The 18,387-nt window shown below is 33.5% G+C and overlaps 1 protein-coding gene across 1 annotated transcript; it reads left to right on the top strand.

The window, feature by feature from the left end:
• Positions 1–282: 282 nt before the first annotated feature.
• Positions 283–17,992, top strand: LOC141300885 (anion exchange protein 2-like). Its single transcript, XM_073831170.1, has 15 exons — positions 283–407; positions 601–802; positions 5,316–5,421; positions 5,586–5,770; positions 5,891–6,107; positions 7,517–7,723; positions 8,171–8,319; positions 9,933–10,127; positions 10,209–10,454; positions 10,565–10,654; positions 11,824–11,990; positions 12,282–12,535; positions 12,971–13,140; positions 13,346–13,519; positions 15,943–17,992. The coding sequence occupies exons 1-15, from the start codon at positions 337–339 to the stop codon at positions 16,021–16,023; spliced, it is 2,514 nt and encodes an 837-aa protein (XP_073687271.1). The 5' UTR covers positions 283–336; the 3' UTR covers positions 16,024–17,992.
• The last annotated feature ends 395 nt before the right edge of the window (positions 17,993–18,387 follow it).

Below are 18,387 nucleotides of genomic sequence, written 5' to 3'. Positions count from 1 at the left end.
ATCTCGGCCAAATATTGTCCTATCCTAACAAACCATACATTAATAGAAAGCTTATTTATTCAGCTTTCATAAGATGTATACATGTCAGTTTTGTAAAATTAAACCTTATGACTGGTTTTGTGGTCCACGGTCACACATATATATATATAAACGCTTTTAGTTTTGGTTAACTATAATGGTGAACTACAGTGTAATACCCTGTATTATTATTATATTGATTGCATTAGTGATAATGAAAATAAACGGTCTCATGTTTGATCCCTCTCATTAGGAGCTGTGCTTTTGGACTTGGACCAGAAGACTCTACCTGGCATAGCCCATCAGGTGGTGGAACAGATGATCATCTCAGACCAGATCAAAGCTGAGGACAGAGCTAATGTCCTCCGTGCTCTTCTACTCAAGCACAGGTAGAGCTCAGATATTTGTACAATAAGCAATATCTAAGAAAAGACCCCACATATGATCTTTTATTCTCACATAATCTATTGGTTTCTATTCTACGCCATTTCGCTACCCGTTGGTATGTAGATCCACACATGACCCTTCGAAGTCTCTCCTAGTGTCTCTTACCCGCTGGCTCCCTTGCTCTCCCTCCCTTAGTCACCCGAGCGATGAGAAGGAGCACAGCTCCTCATTTCCCAGAAACATCTCAGCAGCCAGCCTGGGCTCCCTGATCACCCATCACCAGAGCAGCAGCAACCACCTGTCTCCGGTTCCCGAACCCTCCGTCACAGAGCCGCTCATGGGGTCCATAAGGACAAGTCAAGACAGCTCACTTCACATTGACATAGAGAAGAACGAGGTAGTTGGTTTGTAGTGTCTATGCTGGATTATGTTTTGAAAGAGAAGGGCAACCTTTGTCTATACAATATTTAGGGCCCGAGCCCAAAAGGGCGAAGGCCCTATTGTTCTTCTAAGGGTTCTTATTTTTTTTTTTTTTTTTTTTATTTTTTTACACCTTCCGGGCACTTTTGGGGGCCTTAACATACTCAAAAACTCTTGAAAATTTGCACACACATCGGAATCTGCGGCCATCAGGACGCCACAGAGGCTGGGACCCGGGCGTGGTTCAGGGCCTCTACAGCGCCCCCTGGAACACAGTTTGAAAACTTGATGTACTGCACACACATACTTGCACATATTGATATGAAACTCGGTACACATATAGATCTCACTGAGCCAAACAACTTTTGTACTCTATGTCATAGGCTCCACCTGACAGGAAGTGAGATATTTAGGGCTGTTTAAAAAGCGCATGCTCTGGAATTTAACGTACTCCTCCCAGGAATTCCATGGGATTGTCACCAAACTCGGTCAGCATGATCTCAAGACATTGGGGACGCTAAATTGCGAGGAGATTTTTGATATCTCGAACGGTTTGGCCGTGGCAAGGCGACAAAGTTATGGCGAGAAATGAGAAACAGGAAGTGTCTAATAACTGTTGCACACATTGCCTGATTCTGATGAAACTTCACCAGTTTGTTCGTTGTATGATGCCGATTCCATAAATGTGACTATTATGAGTCAAAGTTATAGCGCCACCAACTGGGAGCAGGAAGTGTGTCATTTTCAAAATGCTTTGAAATCAGCCTCTTAATTTTACTCGATTTTCTTTAAACTTCATCAAAATCATGTCAAAACACGGCCGATAAGAATATGTAAAGGGGTCGATGATAAATCGAATGCTGTTGCCATGGCAACATGTCAAACTTTAAAATTAGATTCCTGTCTTTTCGAGGCAGATAACATGCTTAGAATTTCATGAAACTCAACACACACATCAATATTAATGATAGTTAGACACTGGCAAAAGGTCATAAATGGGCGTGGAGCAGGCACTCTATAGCGCCATCTTTTGACAAAAGTTGGGGGGTTAGTTTTTCCTACAGTCACCAAACTCTGTACATATATTAATCTCATCAATCTGGACAACTTTCTAAATCAAACTCATTAGCTAAGACCAACAGAAAGCCGGCTATTTTGGTTTGAAGGTGGATTTTTTGAAAAATCAGGCTGTAAACAAATTCACACTACTTCTAAGAACAACCAGCTGTTCACACCAAACTTTTTTAACATGAAGAGAAGATTCTGAAGATGTTAAATTGCGAGCGGATTTTGGATATCTTGAACGGTGTGGACATGGTGATTTTTTAAAGATATAGTAAAAAATATTTTTATATCTTTAAAGTGCAGCATCCAAACTCTTTAAAACTTTTTTCACACAGAGATCTAATCATTCTGAGCAAGTGCTGGAAATATAAATTTTATACAACCTTCAATGAATTAAAGAAAATTAAAAAAATAACTCAGAAACCTGCTGTCACTCTGGTGAATGTCTCTACAGTATGTGTGTGCGTTCAGTCAGGCACAGAGAAGCTCATTATTGCAGGGGGGAGGGGTGAGAGGCAGAGAGGGTGACAGAGTAGAGAGCCATCCTACAGACCATCTTTGAACAAAAAATGCACATATGTATTGTAATTACATAAATATGTCTGATCTTTGAGAGTCTGATATTTTGAGAAAATATAAAGGGTCACTAAGTCTTTCATTGTTCGTATTTTGCAGTTGTTGTTTTTCATTTATTTTTTACTTAACTGTACCATGAACTTGTCCTATTCAGTCACATAGCAAAAGATTTAAAAAATACAACTTGATCAACTTGATCACAACATGATCAATTTATCTTCATTGATAGACAATATTTGCATAGTGTTATTTATTGAATATAAAATAATAATAAAAAATTAAGACAGACTTTGACAACAAAACAAACGTTACTGTTATCTCTTCAAAACATCTGAAAACCATCATTTTAAGATCAGTTATATATATATATATCACCCCGTTAAAATACTCAACTTGATTTTTAAAGATATTTTGAAAGAATGGAGCGTTTATAGAGCACTTTATTGTGTATTGCTGTACACCCACATGAACTGTGTTCATGTTCATGTTAATTCACAGTACATAAACTTTATATGAATACTTTTTTTAGCTTAATATTAATTAACATTAATAAATGCTATTTATTTATTGGTCATGTTAACTAATATAGTTAATTTTAACAAATGAAACTGGATGGCAACATTTTATATTTTGTGTGTATGTGTCTGTGTGTTGATTTTAAAGTCTAACCCTTTCAATTCTGTAAACTTAAAATCCAAACTAGCAGAGAGTTACTGTGAATGCATGTGCCAACTGGGCACCATTTTCCTTATTGATTCTTAGTTATGTAGCGCTTAAGAGTGATGTCTTGTAACAGGAGGAGTCACCAGCAAAGCAATATCCACACAAAACTTGTACAGATAGGTAACAATGACATTTAAGCAGAAGTGGTGGACGTAAAGCAAGCAATAATAACATTTTGTTATCATCATGAATCATGTTCTTATCGTCATCATCAGAGTATAGGGAAAATTTTGCATATTGGTTCACAGTTGGCATTATCTGAAGTCCTTGCATTGATTGCATTTAATTAAATCAACATTATATTTGGTCAGTCTGATCTTGAGGCCTTAGAGATGTTAAATTGTGAAGATCTTGAGTTTTCATTGAGTTGTTATAACTTAGCCATAAAATGTCTGATCTGCCACAAAATTCACAGGTTTGGTAAGAGTCCTGGCCTGAAGACACCTAAAGACTAATATTCAGATATTATCATAGCGCCACTTGTTGGCAGCAGGATATATCATATCTTTCACTAACTCAAACATACCAAGGTCAATCTGCACCAAACTTCATATGTTTGATAATAGTGCTGGCCTGAACACATCTACATGCCAATAATCAGTTACAGGCATAGCGCCACCATCTGGCAGCGGCAAGTTTGGCACATTTAAATGACTTATGACATATTTTTTCTATATTTACTGTATTAAAAGCATACTGCCCAGCGTTTGCTGATTTCCTGAAGCCACCAGTCGGCGGTGAGCCCAGGTGCGAGGGCCCGTTCATCGCTGCTCGCAGCTTTAATTAAAATTAATTTTTTTATTTGTTTACTTGTCTATTATGTGTAATATACAATACCAAACATTTTGGAACATTTATTTTTAATGTTTTTGAAATATTCTTATGCTCACCAAGATAAAAATACATTAAAACTATTAATATTACATTAGTATTATTAAAATAAAAAAGTTATTTCAAAATGTAATAATATTTCACAATATCACTGTATATTGCTCAAATAAATGCAGCCTTGGTGAGAATAAATATTAATTAGTTTAAACTTTTGACTGATAGTGTATATCACCTGAAATTTGAAAAATAGAAAAGTTTATTTTTTTTAAATAAATTACACTACCAGTCAAAAGTTTTTGAACAGTAAGTTTTTGGATGTTTTTAAGTCTCTTCTGCTTTAAGCACAAACAGTAAAATGGTGAAATATTTTACTATTTAAAATAACTGTTTTCTATTTGAATATATTTAAAAATGTAATTTATTCCTGTGATTTCAAAGCTGAATTTTTAGCATCATTACTCCAGTCACGTGATTTTTCAGAAATCATTCTAATATGATTTGCTGCTCAAAAACCTTATTTTATTATGTTGAAAACAGTGGAGTAGATTTTTTTTTTAGTTTCTTTGATAAATAGAAAGTTCAGAAGAACAGCATTTATCTGAAATAGATATCTTTTGTCACATTATAAATATCTTTGTCATTGCTTTAATGATCAATTTAAAGCATCCTTGCTAAATTAAAGTATTCATTTCTATAATTTCTTTCGATAATTTTCTTTTCTATGGTATAGTGTAAAAAGCTTTTTTTTTTCAGATAAATGCTTTTCTTTTGATCTTTCTATTAATCAGAGTATCCTGAAAATAAATTATTCAACTGTTTTAAATCAGCATTTTAGAATGATCATATGACACTGAAGACTGCAGTAATGATGCTGAAAACGTAGCTTTGATCACAGGAATAAATTGCATTTTAAAATATAAACAAATAGAGGCAGTTAATTTTAAAGGTAAAAATATTTCACAATATTACCGTTTTTGCTGTATGTTGGATCAAATAAATGCAGGCATGGTGAGCAGTAGTCACTTCTTTAAAAATGTTAAAAGTCTTACTGTTCAAAACCTTTTGACAGTCAACATTAAAAAAATATGTTTTCATTTGTTATGCTGATTTTAAACACATTTTTAATAATAAAAAAATCTTAAAAATAAATAAATCAAATAAAAAAATATAATTTGACATTGTATTATAATATATTATGTTTGTAAGTTTATTTATTTATTAGTGAAAATGTATCCCTTCAAATGTTTTTTTTTTTTTTTTTTTTCCTGATTGTTCTTTTGTCTCATTATTTGCAGAAAGATTCTGCTCCACCTATGGGCATGCACAGATCCAAATCCAAACATGAACTTAAGCTTTTGGAGAAAATTCCAGAAAATGCTGAAGCCACTGTTGTACTCGTTGGTAAGCAATTATAGTCTGATTCTGAATTTAGAACCAGTTTTAAAGGACTCAAATAAGACTCTAAATAATCTGTGATTTATCACTAAAATGACTATTACAGTACTAACAACGTCATGAACTTAGAGCAAATTGCAAATGAATTGTATTTCTTGTCTTGTTATTAGGCAGTGTTGACTTCCTGGAGCAGCCCACCATGGCATTTGTTCGACTTCAGGAAGCTGTAGAACTGGACTCTGTGTTGGAGGTACCGGTTCCTGTTCGGTTTCTCTTTGTGCTGCTTGGTCCTCCCAGCACCAACATGGACTACCACCAGATCGGACGCTCCATTTCCACACTCATGTCCGACAAGGTAAGACTGATGGTTTGTGGTGACCACTACACAAGCGCGAAGAGATGCATTGTTCCATGCCAAATGTTTAGACTGTAATGCCTATATCCAATGTTAACTTAATCCATTCGCTCTCTCTAGCAATTTCATGAAGCTGCGTACCTGGCAGATGATCGACAGGACTTACTCAGTGCAATCAACGGCTTCCTGGACTGCAGTATCGTTCTCCCTCCGTCAGAATTGGGCGGTGAAGATCTCCTGCGGTCTGTCGCTCACTTCCAAAGAGAGATGCTCCGCAAGAGAGAGGAGCAGGAGGTGGCCTTATTGTCCAAAGAGCCCAAGAGCCTTGAAGAGAAAGGTCTGCGTCAATCTGTGTAGCTTTAGATCCAGTTCAGTTTCAGTTTTTGCTTTAATGTTTTATGTGTGTTTTGTTTGCATATATTTCGTTTGAGTATTTTCTTTTGTCTATTTGTTGTTTCTGTGTTAGTTTCTTTCTGTTTTGCATTAAGAATTTTTTTTCTTTGTGCTTGTTTTTCTTGTTATTTGTGTTTTTCAAGTTTTTAATTTATGTAAACATTTTTTGACTGTTGCTTTATTGCTTTTGTCTTTTATTTTCTGTTTTGTTTTATTTTGTGATTAGTGTGCTCTTTATTTTGACTTTTTTATTTGCTCTTTTTGCTTTTATTGTTTAGACTTGAACATTTTTGACTTGAACTTGAGTTTTTTTGCCCTTTTACTTATTTTTTTCTTTAAATTTTTTTTGTTTGTGCTTTTTTTCATTTTATGTAAACATTTTTTGACTGTTGCTTTTCTTTATTGCTTTTGTCTTGTTTTATTTTGTGATTAGTGTTTTTTTATTTGCTATTTTTGTTTTCCTTTTTTGCTTTTATTGTTCAGTTTTTGTCATTATGTAGACTTTTTAGTGCTTTATTTTTTCATTTTATGTAAACATTTTACATAATATATATTTATAATATTTTATTATATCATATTTTGTTATTCGTTTGTTTTTTGCCTTTTTGTTTGTCTTTTTTATTTTTTTGTCATTTTATATAGACATTTTATGTTTTTTGCCCTTTTCCTTTTGCTTATTTTTGCCCTTTTTTCCTTTTGAGATTTTTTTGTTTGGTTTGTTTGTTTGTGCTTTTTTATTTTACATAAACATTTGGTTTTGAGTGTGTTTTGTTTTCTTTTGTTATTAGTGTGTTTGTCTTTTTTGCTTTTATTGTTCAGTTTTTGTCATTATGTAGACTTTTTAGTGCTTTATTTTTTCATTTTATGTAAACATTTTACATAATATATATTTATAATATTTTATTATAATATATTTTGTTATTAGTGTGTTTTTTGCCTTTTTTGTTTGTCTTTTTTACTTTTTTGTCATTTTATATAGACATTTTATGTTTTTTTGCCCTTTTCCTTTTGCTTATTTTTTCCCTTTTTTCCTTTTGAGATTTTTTTGTTTGGTTTGTTTGTTTGTGCTTTTTTATTTTACATAAACATTTGGTTTTGAGTGTGTTTTGTTTTCTTTTGTTATTAGTGTGTTTGGTTTTTGCCTTTTTGTTTGTCTTTTTTGCTTTTATTGTTTAGATTTTGTCTTTTTATGTAGACTTTTTTTGTGCTTTTTTACTTTTGCTTTTCCTTTGTCAACTTTCACCTTTGTAATTTAATGTTTTGTATGTGTGTTTTGTTTTATTTTGCAACTTTCATGATTATTTCTCTGTTATATTCATAAAATCCCATATTCTCTCTCTATGTGTAAATTAGAGGCCTTGCTGGCACCCTTGAAACTAGAAGACGACCCTTTACGGCGCACAGGCCGTCTGTTTGGTGGGTTGATCCGTGACGTCCAGCGCCGTTACCCAAAGTACATCAGTGACTTCAAGGATGCGCTGAACCCCCAGTGCATGGCTGCTGTCATCTTTATTTATTTCGCCGCTCTTTCTCCAACCATCACATTCGGAGGCCTTCTAGGTCAGTTACACTACCGCTTTTCACATCAGAAACATATAAAACATAAAAGTTAGACAATGTTTTCCATTTTAAAATATTATAAAGGGAAATTTAGTTCATAAATTGCAACTCTTCCATTGTCAATACAAGATCTCGGCCAAAAATTAATGTAACTCTTGATGGAAATAAATGTTGTGAGGTTGCATAAGTTTGTTATAGCAGTGCCACAACAAATACACACTGTAATCAAAGCTGAAGGTGTTTTTAATCAGTTTAATTATTAAATTGCTTTCAGAACTGACATAAATGACTTTAAATGGTCACAAGCAGTTATTTAACAAAAGGTTATCATGATACACACAATCAGTGACTTTGATCCTGATAAGTATTTTAGATTTCTTCTGCTTGAACCCCAGACAGTGTATGTGTCCGACCTTTCTGTTCAATAATTCAGTTTTGTGTGTACAGGTGAGAAGACTGAAGGGCTCCTTGGTGTGTCAGAGCTGATTGTGGCCACATGTATTCAGGGAGTGTTGTTCTGTCTGCTCGGGGCTCAGCCGCTTTTGGTGGTGGGCTTCTCTGGACCAATCCTGGTGTTTGAAGAAGCCTTTTTCTCTGTGAGTTTACAATACAGTTCTTTAATCCAGATTCTCTACCATGAATATGTTGGCAAAGGACAAGTTCCTCCCAATAATGAACATCAACATTTATTATATATTAATATATACACTGCCATTCAAAAGTTTGAGATTAGTACAATTTTTTTATGTTTTTAAAATAAGTCTTTCTGCTCATCAAGTCTGCATTTATTTGATTAAACATACAAGTATTATTGTGAAATATTATTTTTATTTATTCTTTATTTAGCCAATAAGTATCCCACTGAGACTTCACAGTCTCACAGGGAGACCTGGAACTTATTGCTATTTAAAATGGTTGTTTTCTATTTTAATATACTTTAAAATAGAATTTATTCCTGATGCAAAGGTGAATTCTCAGCATCATTACTCCTTTAGAAATCACTCTAATGCTGCTTTATTATCATTGTTTAAAACAGTTCTGCTGCTTATTTATACAGTGTGATTTGTTTTTTTGTTGCCTTTTTGTTTGTCTTATTTGTTTTTGTTTACTTTTTGTCATTTTATGTTGACTTCTTTTTTGTTTTTGCACTTTTCCTTTTGCTTTTTGTGTCTTGTTATGGTTTTATTTTATGTAAACATGTTTGCTTTGAGTGTTTTGTTTTGCTTTTCTTTATTGCTTTTGCCTTTGAACGTTTTTGCTTTGTATTTGTTTTTGTTATTAGTGTTTTTTATTTTGCCTTTTTTGTTTTTATTGTTTACTTTTGTCATTTTATATAGACTTCTTTTGTTTTGTTATTTTTTCTTATGGGCTTTTATGTTAGTTTGTTTTCATTTTATGTAAAAAATTTTGTTTTGAGTCTTATGTTTTGCTTATCTTTATTATTTTTCTTCTTTGTGCTTTTTTGTGATTTTTGTTTTGTTTTTTATTATTAGTTTTTTGTTTTGTTTTTTTGCCCTTTTGTTTTTTGTTTACGTTTTGTCATTTTATGTAGACTTTTTAGTTTTTTGCCATTTTCCTTTTAATTTGAATTTAATTTTGCTTTGTTTTTGTGCTTTTACTTTGTGTATTTTTGCAATTGAATTATTGCAACTTATTGTTAACTCATTACTCCAGACTTCAGTGTCACATGATCCTTCAGAAATCATTCTAATAAGCAGATTTTTAATGTGTGTTGAAAACAGTTGTACTGCTTAATATTTTTTGGAAGCTTTTTTAGGCTTTAGGATTCTTTGATGAATAAATATGAAAAAGAAAAAGCATTTATTTAGATAAATCTTTTGTAACAATACACACTACCATTCAAAGTTTGAGCACAGTAATTTTTTATTTCTTTCTTAGAAAGAATTTAATGCTTTTATTCAGCAAATATGTGGTAAAAGTGATAGTAAAAAATGGAGACTGGAGTAACGGCTGATGAAAATGCAGTTTTGCATCGTAGTAATAAATTAATATTATGAAACATTATTGCAATTTAAAATATAGTGGTTTTCTGTATTTTTGATCAAATTAATGAAACTTTGATCCCTAAAACAACTGATCTCAAACTTTTGCACAAAAGTGAATGTTGATTGTATATATCTATAGCATATATTGTATAAATTGTAAATGCTGACATGGAAAAATAACATTATCCTCTGTCCTTCTCCAGTTCTGTAAGGGCAATAATATGGAGTACCTGACAGGTCGGGTTTGGATCGGTTTTTGGCTCATCATCATCGTGGTGGTGATGGTGGCCTTCGAGGGCAGCTTCATGGTCCGATTTGTCTCGCGTTTCACCCAGGAGATCTTCTCCATCCTCATCTCTCTCATTTTCATCTACGAGACCTTCTCAAAACTGGCCAAGGTAGATTAGATCACCTATTTTGATTCTATTTTTCTGCATATATGGTCATGAAGTCCTCTTAACTGCTGATGTTTCTCACAGATATTCCAGGAACATCCTCTAAAACGCTGCTCTGCTGTGGTTGTTGATGTAAACAACTCAACATACAACTCAAGCATGGAGGATGTTACTTTGAATCCATTCGCGTCGAACAGCAGTGAGCCAGAGTTGGTGAAGGTGGTCGGTGAACCTAATACTGCTTTGCTTTCCTTGGTGCTCATGTCTGGGACTTTCTTCATCGCCTACTACCTGCGCAAGTTCAAAAACAGTGCCTTCTTTCCTGGCAGGGTAAGACGCTATCTGATCAACTGACCCAATGTTGAGTTAAAACATTATAAAAGAAAATATGATCGTAATTTGCCATCTTCTGTCTAAAATAAGTTTGGTGTTTTTTACAGCTAAGAAGAGTTATTGGAGATTTTGGAGTTCCTATTGCCATTCTCATCATGGTTCTGGTAGACTACAGTATTCAAGACACATACTCGCAGGTGAGAATAGATAGCTGATAGTTATTAAAGACAAATAAACATGATATTAGTATTTGTATTATCACACTTCATGTTAGGGACCATAGGTATTATAATGTACTGCATAAAATTGCACTATTTGAGCTGTAGATGTATAAAATTGTCCAGTTTGTTGAAAGAGAGGTGTGATGTTGCTGCTTATAAGTAAAAATACATTTTTTTTTACTTTATTTTTATTTTACTTTTATTATTTTATTTTTGATTGATTTTTTTTCTTTATTATTATTTTTCATTATTTTTTGTTTCCATTATTTTTGTATTTTAATGTCTCACACTTTGTAATTTTTTTTTTTTTTTTTGACTGATTTTATTTTTTATTCATTTTCTTTATTACTATTTTGCATTATTGTGGTTTATTTTTTGTTATTGTCATTATTTTATGTATTCTTTTTAATGTTACACTTTAGATTTTAAGTTTTTATTTTGTTTCTGATTGATTTTCTTTTTTATTTATGTATTTTTAATGCTTTACCTATTATTACATTTTTCTTCTATTTTTGATTTACTTTATTAATTTTCTTTATTATTCTTTATTTTTTTAATTCATTTTCTTATTTTGTATTATTGTGTTTTTTTGTTGTTGTCAATTATGTATTTTGTAATGCTACACCCTTTATAATTTATTTTAGTTTTGATTTGTTTTATTTACTTTTATTATTATTATTTATATTCTTTATTATTTTGCATTATTGCTTTTTTTTGTTATTACCATTTATGTATTTTTAATGCTCCACCTATAACTAGATTTTTAAAATTTACTTTAATTTTGAATTAATTTTCATTATTTTTATTATTCATTTATTTTTTATTTAATTTTCTTTATTATTATTTTGCATTGTTTTTTGTTATTGTCATTTATGTACTTTTAATGCTCCACCTATTATAATGTATTATTTTTTATTTTATTATTGATTTACTTTATTTGATTTTATTTATTATTATCATTATTCTCTTTTTATTATTATTTTGTATTATTTTTTTAATGTCATTTATAATTCTCCATCCTTCATCATTTTTTTAAAATGATTTATTTTGATTCATTTTCTTAATTATTATTATTATTATTATTATGACTTTTTTCTTTTTGTTATTTTATTCACATATATATTCTGTTGTTGTTTTTTATACAGAAACTGAGTGTACCTCTAGGTTTTTCAGTGACTAGTCCTGATAAACGAGGTTGGATAATCAATCCTCTGGGCTCTGATGGTCAGTTCCCCATCTGGATGATGTTTGCCAGTATCCTTCCAGCTCTGCTCGTCTTCATCCTCATCTTTATGGAGACACAAATCACAACGTGAGTCCACTGTCATGTTTCGTCTCATCATGATGATTACAGAGCTTAAAAATAAGGACATTTGCCCAAAGCTTAAAATATGTTTTTAGCATTATTTTTAGCAGGGTATTTTGAGCTATTAAATAAATCTGTGATTTTTTTTTTATGATATGTGACATTTTGTAGAAAAAAAAGGTTTTTAATTTGCAATAAAGCTGTTATACATGACTAATATACAACAGACATGTTTATCCCTGAATTATGGAACACATAAAATCATGTCAGTATTAAAGACACTCTCTCTCCATCTAGGCTGATAGTCAGTAAGAAGGAGCGAATGCTGGTCAAGGGTTCAGGTTTCCATTTGGATCTGTTGCTCATCGTGACTCTTGGTGGCACCAGCGCTTTGTTCGGTCTGCCATGGATGGCCGCAGCCACCGTGCGCTCTGTAACCCATGCAAACGCCCTTACCGTAATGAGCAAAGCTGTCGCTCCAGGAGACAAACCTCGTATTCAGGAGGTCAAGGAGCAGAGGGTGACCGGGTTACTGGTGGCAATACTTGTAGGTGGGTTTCAACAAATACTGATTTCAGCATTATCCATCTAAACGCATCCTGATCAGCACAAACAGCTGATAGCATAAAAAAAAAAAAATATATGTATTAAAATAATGAAGGATAATTGTTGAAAAAAGCTGGTTTGCAATCAGATATTATATTTTGGAATCAGCAAAAAAAAGTATTTATCCAGCAAGCTAATTTCATTTTTGGTCATATTGCTGTTACCAGTGTTTTAGTAAAATAAGCAACCAACGGCTAAGCATTACAGTCACTTTCACCACAATTTAAGGTAAAATCACTGTAGCACATAATACCTTGTGGCCTATTTTGATCAGTGTATTGATCAGTAAATCAGTGTAAAATGACTATTGTATGTATTACTATATGAATTGAATGATGAAAAATTCAAATGTCTTCAAACTGCACATTTGTTGGCTGTAGGTCTTTCAATAGTAATTGGCGATCTGCTCCGCCTAATCCCCATCGCTGTGCTGTTTGGCATTTTCCTGTACATGGGTGTGATGTCACTTAATGGCATCCAGATGACCGAACGGATCCTACTGCTGCTGATGCCCCCAAAATACCACCCCGATCACACCTATGTGCGCAAGGTCAGGACCCTAGTCTGTTTTTTGTTCAGTAATAAAGAGGATTTTGGTTCAGTGGTTTCTTAAAATGGTACTGTGGCAGTAGCATGCTGCAGTTAATGGTATCAGATACAGAAATCGTATTGGTTGCAACAAAGAATACAGAAGGTATTTCTTAACTGTTTTGTACTGTGTATCTTGACTGAATTTCTCTTGACTGGATCCTCAGGTGCGGACGCTGCGGATGCATCTGTTCACTGCGATTCAGGTTTTCTGTCTGGCTGTCCTCTGGGCGGTCATGTCTACTGTGGCATCACTGGCTTTCCCGTTCGTTCTCATTATGACTGTACCTGTCAAGATGTTTCTTCTGCCACGCATCTTCAGCGGACGTGAAATGCAGTGTGTAAGGATCTTTGCATGCTTAAAAAGACACATACAAAGATTTTCTTCTTTTTCATTTTCATCTTTTTTTTCTTGCCTTTTTTTTCTTTGAAGAATAAGTAATATTTTTTTTGTTAAGACATTTTATGATGTTCCAAAAAATGTTACATTTCTAGTTCAAATAAATGTTCTTTTGAATGTTCTATTCATCAAAGAAACCTAAAAATGTATCACAGTTTCTGCCAAAAATTGTACCTGTAACACTGGTAATAATAAGGACTGTTTCTTGGCCAGCAAATCAGCATACTAGAATGATTTCTGATCATGTGACACTTAAGACTGGAGTAGTGATGCACAAACTTTAGCTTTAATCACAGGAATATGTTACATTTAAATTTTTTTTTTTTTTTGCTGTATTATTGATCAGATGTATTCCTGGTGAGCATAAGGGACTTCTTTAAAAAAACCTTTTAAAAAATCTTACCGAACAAAAAATAAAAAATTTAATTATTAAATATATTTAGCAAGCATAAAATGTCTTTCTTTTAAAATCTGTGTGAAACTGCCTTCACAACTCATTTTACTTCCAAAATGTTTTATTTTTTGTTTATTTTATTTTCATATTAATTTCATTTTAGAGATTGAGCAAGTCATGTTTTCCTTTGGAAGAATGTGCTCCATGGAAGCCCATTTTCACCACTGAATAAAAGATAAATTAACTGTGACTTTCTGATTGAGACTCTCAAGATCTCGCAATTGACTTTTGTTCCTCACAATTGTGAATTTGTTATGCAATTCTTAATAAAGTCAGAATTGCGAGAGGACTGAACTCACAAGTGTAAGAAAGTCTTTTTTCCCTCAGAATTGAACTTTATATCTCTTAATTATGAGAAAAGTCAGATTTGCCTTAAATATTAGAATTGTGAGATTTAAAGTTTATATCGTGCAATTCTAAGAGAAAATGAGTCTGAATTGCAAGTTTTGAACTCACAATTGTGAGGGAAAAAAAGTCAGAATTGTGAGTTTATATCACAGTTGTTAGAAAAATGTCTGAATTGCGGGTTGTGAACTTGCAATTGTGAGAAAAAAATCTGAATTGCAAATTTGTATCACAGATTTCTATGGGATTAAGGTCTGGAGACTGGCTAGGCCACTCCTTAATGTGCTTCTTCTTGAGCCACTCCTTTGTTGCCTTGGCCATGTGTTTTGGGTCATACCCATCCACGACCCATTTTCAATGCCCTGTCCCTGACCGTACGTGGCCCCGTCCATCATCCCTTTGATGCAGTGCAGCTGTCCTGTCCCCTTAGCAGAAAAAAACACCCCCAAAGCATAATGTTTCCACCTCCGTGTTTGACAGTGGGGATGGTGTTCTTGGGGTTATACGCAGCATTCCTCCTCCTCCAAACACGGCGAGTTGAGTTGATGCCAAAGAGCTCGATTTTGGTCTCATCTGACCACAACACTTTCACCTAGTTCTCCTCTGAATCATTCAGATGTTCAGTGGCAAGCATCAGACGGGTCTGGACATGTACTTCATGATCATTGAAACTCCACGAGGTGAGATCTTGCATGGAGCCCCAGACCAAAGGAAATGAGTTATTTTGTGTTTCTTCCATTTGCGAATAATTGCACCAACTGTCATCCCCTTTTCACCAAGCTGCTTGGCGATGGTCTTGTAGCCTATTCCAGCCTTGTGTAGGTCTACAATCTTGCCCCTGACATCCTTGGGCAGCTCTTTGGTCTTGGCCATGGTGGAGAGTTTAGAATCTGATTGATTGATTGCTTCTGTGGACAGGTGTCTTTTATGCAGGTAACAAGCTGAGATTAGGAGCACTCCCTTTAAGAGAGTTCTAGCGCCTTATCTGTATAAAAGACACCTGGGAGACAGAAATCTTGTTAATTGATAGGGGTCAAATACTTATTTCACTTATTAAAATGCAAATCGATTTATAACTTTTTTTAAATGTGTTTTTCTAGATTTTTTTGTTGTTATTCTGTCTCTCACTGCTCAAATAAACCTACTCTTAAAATTATAGACTGATCATTTCTTTGTCTGTGGGCAAACAAAATCAGCAGAGGATCAAAAAAATTTTTTTACTCACTGTATATCATGCAGTTGGGGGAAAAAAAGTCAGAATTGCAAGTTGTGAACTTACAATTGCAAGAAAAAAGTCAAAATTGTGAGCTTATATCATGCAGGTATGAGAAAAAAGTCTGAATTGCGAAATGTTAACTCACAATTGTCTAAAAAAGTCAGAATTGTGAGATAAAAAGTCGCAGTTACTCTGTTTTATTTTTTATTCAGTGGTGGAAATGGGTTTCTGGGTGCACAGATGTATCATCCACAAAGAGATAAATTAAGAAACTAAAGTAGGTCATTTTCAAAATCATGTTAACTAATCCCGTTTGTGTGGCTTTTTTCCTCTCTCTCTTCTCTTTCAGTTGGATGCTGATGATGCAGAGCCCACTTTTGATGAGAAGGAGGGACACGATGAATACACAGAGATGCACATGCCAGTCTGAGCCATGACCGCAGCTGTCCGTCCCTCGGCTGGATTCCTCTCACAAGTCACGCTATTGGCCAATAGGACAGTTGCTTTAAAAAGCTTGACGAAGCAAATCGCACAACGAGTCTTGACATGCTGTAGAGGTGAGAATGGCATTACGTGGACCAGAGACCCAGAGACATTTGTATTAGAGAGCTGCTATCACACCGTTTATCCTTAAACAAGCATAAATGTCGCCTATGAGGAAGACGAATGTACCTTATGGGGTTAACTGGACGTTTTTAGTACCATTCAGGGCCCATGTAATATTATATGTGGTTTGTAGTGAACATTCATGATCAAAAACGATTGCCAAGGTCCATTTCATCTGATACTATATGTATGTCTGTGCTTTTAATAGCTTTTAAAATCTTATTCTGATGACCCAACATACATTAATTCACACAATCGACAGTATTTGTTTTTCTTCGTTGCCATCCGATCATGAATATTTTCTCTTCTAAAATTCTGTTTAATAATGAATAGAAGTCACACAGAACCCTAAACACTCATATTAACTTTAAATGTGCAGTTCCTGTATGTTTTATATTGACTGTTACATGCAAATGTCTCATTCAGAGTGAAAAAATTCTGGTTGTAAATGGTCTTGGGGGATTTTGAGATGCGTTTTAGCTCGGGTGGATGCACTAGTGAACCTACTTTAGAGTCTTAAAATCAATTAAACATGAATGTCCCTACAGATGATCCCACAATTTGTAGCGTTTAGGGTTCTGATTCAGTTCATTAAGGTTAGTTTATTAAAAAGCAAACATGATGACCTGATAAACTGGTATTTCCTACCACATTTTAAAAGTTTTTTTTTTTTTTCCCCACATATAATGTTGAATTAACACTAAAACAGTAGCCTGTTCATTTCAGCACCATTTAAATACTAATTATTTATTGGTTTAATGGGAACCGTATTATTTATGTACGTTCATGAAGGATTTTGCCACAGAATTCCTGAATAATATCACTAATGTTTTCCCTGTCATTTACTAATATCCCACTTTTTAGATCTCTACAGTCATTTAGATTTGATTTGATTCAATACACTTTCACTTGATATATTTTGTGCACACAATCTAAAATTAACTTGTTAATTTGGTTACGTTAAATAATTCAGTGAAGCATGTGTTATGTTTGTTGTTTAGTATTATTACACATTTGTTCCAAAGGTTTTGGATTTTTTTTTTCACACTATCGTGCTTTAAACTACAAAACAAGTGCTTTATATCTTTCTTACATTGCAGATTATGATTCCAAAATCGGATGTATGTTAGGATGTTTTAATTATAGGAAGATATTATGCTAGTTTTATATTGCTTTGCTTTAACTAATGACATAAAGAGTGAGTTCAAAAACAAATTGTGTAGATGTTATTTTTATTCGACTAGGAAAGGGTTAGACGTTTTATGTCATTATTTGAGCGTACACGTGATTGAATCAAGAATATTTTTATAAAATGTTGTGTCTCATCGTTTAGTACATCAGGACCATCAGCACATTGTACTTTGTCACGGTTGTTTATCTTTGACATTCCCTCTGCCCGTGTTCAGCGACTGGTTCCAGATTTGCGTGACGCATCTAGACATGTTTGCACTCGCAGAACTCTGGGAAATCTGATCGTAGAGCCGCACTTTGAGGTTGTGTGTGAATGCAGGCAGGATTTTGGTTGTGTTGTGGATGCTCAGCAGCACTTGTTTGTAGATGGTATTTTTGGATGCTTTATTGGGTTTAAGACTGAAGGTTAATGTTTGAACATTGTGGTCATTTTAATATTTGCTGATATTACGTACAAAAGCATGACCTGGTGTTTGGCAAAGGGAAGTAAGGGTCATTTACCATCTGTGCGCAATTTATGCATTTTGTTTTTTACTTGTATGTTTATTGGATATTTGATTATTCAATGTTCCTCTGTACATAATGCAATATTTACAGCAAAATCCAAATATTGCAAATAAAGTTGATTTTTCTATTTAAATTGGATATTTATGTCTTTTTTAACCTTCAGTTAAATTTTTTAATGATGCTGAAAATTCAGCTTTGCATCACAGAAATAAAATCAATTTTTAAATATTTAAAAATAGAAAATAGTTCTTTTAGATTATATTTTTGATTAAATAAAACTAAAAAAAAAAAGCTCAAACAAAAAAAACCTCATAACTACAGTGTTCTTATTTAGACCCTGGTTTGTACACACCATGCCAGGGCTGTGTATGGACAGTGAGCGTTTTAGAGAATGTTTAACCTGGTTTTTGGCTCAGCAGACATTTGCAGGAGTTGTTGAAGTGCGGACTAGTTAAAGATGGCTGTGCTGCTGTGGGTCGTGTTGTTCTCT

This window comes from Garra rufa, chromosome 24 (genome assembly GCF_049309525.1).
Source record: "Garra rufa chromosome 24, GarRuf1.0, whole genome shotgun sequence".
NCBI lineage: Eukaryota > Metazoa > Chordata > Actinopteri > Cypriniformes > Cyprinidae > Garra > Garra rufa.
Note: the sequence above shows the minus strand (reverse complement) of the source record. Positions and strands in the feature narration are given on the sequence as shown.

Coding starts and splice junctions, on each gene's coding strand:
- LOC141300885 (XM_073831170.1), top strand. CDS start 337: ATGATCATCTCAGACCAGATCAAAGCTGAGGACAGAGCTAATGTCCTC. Junction 8,320..9,932: donor TTGAAGAAGCCTTTTTCTCT/GTGAGTTTACAA, acceptor GTCCTTCTCCAG/TTCTGTAAGGGCAATAATAT. Junction 10,655..11,823: donor TTCAAGACACATACTCGCAG/GTGAGAATAGAT, acceptor TTTTTTATACAG/AAACTGAGTGTACCTCTAGG.